General features: G+C 37.0%; 1 protein-coding gene across 1 annotated transcript in view; it reads right to left on the bottom strand.

Annotated features, from left to right (window-relative positions):
* Positions 1-6530, bottom strand: part of LOC107742311 (AT-rich interactive domain-containing protein 1B-like) — a 105041-nt gene that overhangs the window by 25451 nt on the left and 73060 nt on the right. Inside the window, exons 5-6 of the mRNA XM_016555237.1 lie at positions 5095-5338; positions 3025-3114 (exon numbers count right to left, since the gene is read on the bottom strand). Of these exons, the coding sequence (XP_016410723.1) occupies positions 3025-3114; positions 5095-5338 (334 nt within the window). The remainder of the gene's footprint in view (positions 1-3024; positions 3115-5094; positions 5339-6530) is intronic.

Below are 6530 nucleotides of genomic sequence, written 5' to 3'. Positions count from 1 at the left end.
CCATACTGGCCACTCTGGGGCCCATAAGAGGGGCCCAGCTGATAGGAGCCCACACTATGGTGCACAGGGCCAGTGGGACAAGAGTGTGGAGACATAGAAGGTCCCGGCTGCTGGCCTACAAACTGGGGACCAGGTACATTGCGCTGCATGTTAGGTGCAAATCCTAAAAAGTAAAACATAAAAAGAGATTACCCATAACAGAAGGTAATGGTTAAAATAACTGATTAACTCATCTGTCAATTCAAAGAAAAATTAGGCATTAGTCATTTTTAATGATTGTTTAATAAATAACATGTTTTGTCACAACTTGTTTGACCACTGAAATTCCTCAGCTGATATTTATTTATTTATTTAATTTAGTCATAAATCATAAAGAAATGGAGGATCAAATATCAGATAATATTTGGCAGGAAACAAATAGGAGAACACATTCATCTTCTATTAGTCTTAGACACACAATTGTTCAGTTTAAAATTGTACATCGTCTTCATTGGTCGAAGGACAGACTGGCAAAGATTAAAAGTGATGTGGACCCTACACGTGTTCTCCTAAATGTAAACAAGCTCCTGCCACTCTATACAACAATATTTGGAGTTGTTACTCGAGACTATAATCTAAGCAGATCCCAGGAGGCTAATTTTGTATAAATGCAAAGCCTCTTCGCGTCCAACATATAGACACTGGATTAAGGATGTTATGTATAACATACAATCGGAAAAGCTCCGATGCTTTATGAAAGGGTCAAATAAGAGATTCTTTACTACTTGGCAACCTTTTCTAGCCTTTGTGGAGAACACTGCTGCTAAACAATTGTACTGAATGTACACTGTCTAAAATTGTATTTTATTTTAATGTGTGTGTGTGTGTATGTGTATATATATATATATATAAGAGCAAATCAAATTACAAGCAATAGCACAAAATAGCCTACTATACAATAAAGATACAAATAAAAACGGTGTATTTCAGGCAGTTCTAACAGTGATTTTCAGGTAGCCTACAATTTAAATTATAAATTTTAAATTAAAAATAACACTATAGTCTTTATATCTTTTTTAAAGTTCAAGAGCAGTGAGTGATTGTTTTTTTCTTTGTCCTATTTTCTTTGATCAACATTAAAAACGCAGACAACAGCAGGATTATTGGAATTCTGTGTCTATCACTTTAACACCGCAGCAGCTTGAAGTTGTCAACACTGGATGCGACAAAGCGGACTAGAAATAGAAATATTTCTTGGACTAGAAATAGAAATACGGGGAATCCGTTTACTTTCGGGGATTTGTCGTGTCGCATCTTGTGGAGACAATATCACTGATTATATGTCTTTTGACACATTGCGTCGCACGCGGCTCGTGTCCGGTTTCTTTCTCAGCTGTTCATGTTCACATAAGAACCGACTACTTTACTAGGATACTCACCGAGACGGACATTTTTGACATAATTTTGTGTTAATTTGTCCGTTTAAGCGCAGGAAGGAAGCAGAGCTCAAGACGCGGCTTTCAGGCCGGGGTTTCGGATGTTTAAACTTCCCATACAGCGCGAGAGTAACGCGTGTCCTTTCTCGTGTTCTAGCTCTTGAATATTTACACTGCAAAGGCTTAAACTTTTTCGATGAAGCAGCACTGACCCGTCAACTGTACGAGTAACGCGTGTCCAGTCTAGTGTTCTAGCTCTTGAATATTTACACTGCAAAGGCTTAAACTTTTTCGATGAAGCAGCACTGACCCGTCAACTCTACGGAGCGTCGTTCACGTTTATGCTCTCACAACATTGCACTGTTAGAATTTATAAAAATGTTACCGGCCATCTGGCGACTGACAGTTTCATATACTCGCCAAAGCCGATTTTTACTCGCATTTGGCGCTTGGCGAGTGTTAATTTTAGGCCCTGTATATATGTGAGCCAAAATCATCACAATTAAAAGAACCAAACACTTAAACTACTTCAGTCTGTGTGCATTGAATTTATTTAATACATGAGTTTCACAATTTGAGTTGAATTACTGAAATAAATGAACTTTTCTGATGACATTCTAATTTATTGAGATGCACCTGTATATGTAATTTTTTTAAAGGTCTGAAACTGAATGGGATGAAAGTGCACTCTATAGGCAACATAGTTTCATTCATTCAAAAGTCTTTTTTCATTTGTTTACTCAAGTGTTTGATCATTAAACATCAGACAACATTTTCTTTTTATTAACACAACTAAGAAATATTTTCCTTACAAGTCATCACACTGGCTTCATAACAAAAAAAAATCTTTAAAGGGGTATTTACAACCCATTTTATTTCTGTAATTTGTTATATTTCCAAGTGAAACAGAATAATGAGCAAGTAAAAATGTTGAAAGAGAACTGGATTATTACAAGTGGGCATTCTTTACAAAACTGAAGCCAGACCTGAATATAAGTTTGCAATGGATTGTGAAGGACTGCACTTTTTGGCAACAACGTTTTGGACCTGGACCTGGAGGCTGAAGGCTAAAATCTTTATTTGTTATCATTGCTGTAATCTACTGGTTAACATTTAATGCACACATTCAGTGTGTTTCAGAGGCGGATCAACCTACATTTACATTTTGATAGAAGATTAGGTAGTAGGTACAGTGATAAATTGTGCACAATAAGAATGTAAATAAGGTCAGCTTTAATTTTATGTTGACCTTCTGGAGTAGGTAAACCTAAATGTGATCACACTTGCATTGGTGAGAAGAACTGACAACTGCAAAATGTTTTAATAGTTTTTGTTTATTCATGGAAAACGGTTTTGCAGCATCACACTGTTAAGTGGATCGTCCATGGAGGAAGAAAGAATCCATAACATACATTGATACACGTCATATAATTGAGTTCCTTCATCTGAACTGACTCTGGAAATGCTGGAAAACGAACACGAGCTGATGCACATTACACGGGAAAGATGAAAAATACAGCTGTCAGATGTTCACTAAAACTCTCCTTTTCCTGCTGGCTGTACATAGAGGCAGTGTGAGCCGTAATGTTACTGCGGGAAATCAACTCACCTCTCTCCTGAGACATGGGCGACTGACTGTGAGTGGAATGGGAGCCCACGTCTGGGACATTCCCTGGGGTCTGAGGGGCCATCTGTGAACCTGTGTGTGGGAAAAAAAACGAACGTGTGCACAAACCCACAGTCTTTCACTGTACAAACATTATTTCCTTAATCAGTATTTTTGTTTACCGGTAAAATATCTAAATATTGACATGTACAATTCTATGAAGATACTAAAGGCCCGTTCACACCAAGGACGATAACTATAAAGATAACGATAAAGATATAGTTCTAAAAATCGTTCTCAATATTAAAGAATAGCAGAGTCCACACCACAACTATAACGATAAAGACAAAGAGAAACTATAACGTTGGAATCACTTTCAAAATGATTTTTTTTTCCAGCTGATGAACGATAAAAAAATCGACAGCCAATCAGAATCCATCCTGCTGTAACGAGCTCGAGAATTTAAAGCGGCAGACCGTTGTGCGCTTAGAATAAACGGATGATATCGTTCGCTGGTGTGGACGCTAATATCGTTATCTTTATAGTTATCGTTCTTGGTGTGAACGGGGCTTAAGAGTTGTTTTCAGATTCAGTTTTTAATGTTTTTTAGTTAATTAAATACTACTTATACATTTTTTTGTTATTTAATTATATAAATTTAAATTTAAATTATATTGTCATTTTGTAAGATTTACTGCGTCTAAAAAAATAAAATAAAAAAATACACATTCTCTGAAAAATAATCTTAACATCTTTATCTTGTTTTAAGGATGTTTAGATATTTTACTGGGAAGCAAGACAAAAATACTGATTAAGAAAAAAGATTTTTTTGCAGTGCACATGCACAAAACCACAAGCGCAGCTAATGGTCTCATATGAAAGCTACTTTTCATGATAAATATCAGATAAATTAGCCTAGAGGGCAGAATCTCTAACCGCACGTCCCATGGGAGGTGTATAAGGCTCATTGTTTCTCTCCCAGGAGCAACTTTGTGTGCTTGTATGTACAGAACGTGTATATTTGTAAAAGCGTTGTTATTCATCCTCTAGTAATGGCACACAGATCACATGTCAGGGCCAGCCCTGTATGCGGCTAATGGCCACCGGTGCTCCCAGTAGGGATGAGGCAGTTTTGTGTGCAGCGGGGTAAACGCTCTCCTGTGGACCTTGTTAGTGACATTCAGAACGGAAAGGAAAAACAGCCGTTTCAGCGGCACAACGCCCTCTGCAGCCCGGCTATCAAAGAAGCCTGGCTAACAATGCAGCGCACAGCAGGACAGTAATTGTGTCAAAGTGACTCCAAACTGCTAACAGACTTTCAAAACTATTTTAATGATGGAGTGACTTGTTTTAAAGTCAGCTTGAATCCTGCCGCTGAGCCACTGCTGTCTGGAGCTCAAACACCTCGCCCTCCAACTGCTCCACGGTGCCAGGATTAAATGACACACATGTGAAGGCTGTAGCTAATGGGTACGTCTAAGTTAGCATAACAATAATATTTTTTCCCAAAATATCCACAACAGAGAATTAAGAATATGTGCCTAATTGGAGAGAAAAAAATCTTATAACTACAATAAACTAAACTTTGAATGAATGAATGAATGAATTTATTCAGAATAGGATTGGCATTAATAATTTAATCGATTAAACTTAACGATTCAAGATTAATCAATTTGACATTCTACGTTGCTCCAAAATTGATATTTTTCATTTGTGTTATTGTGTGTACCTATATTAAAGCCCTATATTCAGATTGTTGCAGCTGTTGCTACTATGTGGACATGAAATTTGGAGTTCTCTACATGCATTTTGCAATGTTAACGGTAATGATTAATCAATCAAGTGATCATTATTTTAATGAAAATTGATTATTAATATTACTGAAAATTCAGGTCTCTACTACAAAATAATCTTACACAATTTAAACATTATTACATAAATATTTCAAATGATTAAAATAAATTAAGCAAAATAAAAACAGACCCTGAAACAGCAGATAAATATTCTGTTTCCCCCTGAAATATTTATGGAAAAAATAAATCAAAAAATTATATCTCACACAGAATCTTTTACCTGGCCCACTGGCAGGTGATATGGGCCCAGAACGTGATTGGCTGGAACCCACAGGTGATCCAACTGGCGAGGGCGAGGGCCCGCTGCGCATGCTGGGGACTCGGGGCGAGGCGTGGGGTGAGAAGGGTGACTGGGCGGGGTTACTCTGCTCGCCCTGGCTACTGGTAGAACCCGAAGCGCTGATGGCCGAACTGAGACCCGCCTCTGTTCCTGTGGGGAGGTCGTCTATAGAGCCGGACAGATCCTGATGAACACAAAACACAAGAAAGGGGAGTTGAAGATTGGACCATTATCATATTTATCCCGATTCCAAAAGAGCCAAAAACCACAGCAGGCTGTATATAAGAATGTCTTTTGGAAGTAGGTAATATAAAGTGTATCTTGTTAATGGACTTGATGCTATGTCTAATTTGGGAGAAAGCAAACCAATGGACAAAATGACAGCAGCTCTGAAGCAGCAAACCTGTAAAAAAAAAAACCCTGTAGGTCAATCTGAACATAGTGCACTAATACTAAGTTGTATGCTGCCAAAATTAGAACCAGTGCGAATCTAAATCCTTTAAATAACCACTTAGGGGGCCGGTCTAAGTTTTTTACCCCACAGTTGATCTTGAATGCAGCCAGAAACAGAGTTATGCCAACGGGCTCTAAGTTCATATCTGCAAATAATCGTAATCAACAGTGCAACTGAAATTCATTTCCAATTAGGGGTGTAAATTGGATGGTTCGTCACGATACGATACGATATCGATTCTTTTACCCAACGATACGATATTTGCCGATACCTCAAAAAATTCTATGATACGATTATGATTTGATTCGATACAAGAGTATATCGATCGATAAATCGATATTATGATATTATATACCTATTTTAAACAACATCTACATTTTTATTAACTCACAAATGCAACCAAAATATATAACATGAACATTTATCTGAAATTTTCACGTCCTGTACCTCAATTGGGACATTCACAACAAAAAAATAGGGCAATAGCAGAAAATAAATACAAAGACACAAGTTCAATAAACAGTGCTTTTCAGGTTTTTCAGCTCAGTCTAAAATCTATTTTCAGGTACGCTACAGAAATGTAATAATCAAATGTAAAACAAGTGCATAGTCTTCAATGTATAAATTAAATATAGATTAATAATTTTTGATGTTACAAAGGTTATTTAGTCAGGAGCAGTGAGCACTTGTATTTTTCTTTGACAGCATTAGATTTATTATTAGTTTGCTTTCACTTTAAGAACGAAAGCACGGATTTAACTACTGATACACATGCCTTTTCTTTCTCAACTTTTTACATTAAGACATATGCCTAACCGACTGTGTTTACTAGGATATTCACCAAAACGCGCATTTTGAAGTAATTTTGCCTGTATTTATTCATCCATGCACAAAAAAGCGGAAGAGAGCTCAATTTAGTATT

This window comes from Sinocyclocheilus rhinocerous, unplaced genomic scaffold (assembly GCF_001515625.1).
Source record: "Sinocyclocheilus rhinocerous isolate Xijiao unplaced genomic scaffold, SAMN03320098_v1.1 scaffold973, whole genome shotgun sequence".
Lineage (NCBI taxonomy): Eukaryota > Metazoa > Chordata > Actinopteri > Cypriniformes > Cyprinidae > Sinocyclocheilus > Sinocyclocheilus rhinocerous.
Note: the sequence above shows the minus strand (reverse complement) of the source record. Positions and strands in the feature narration are given on the sequence as shown.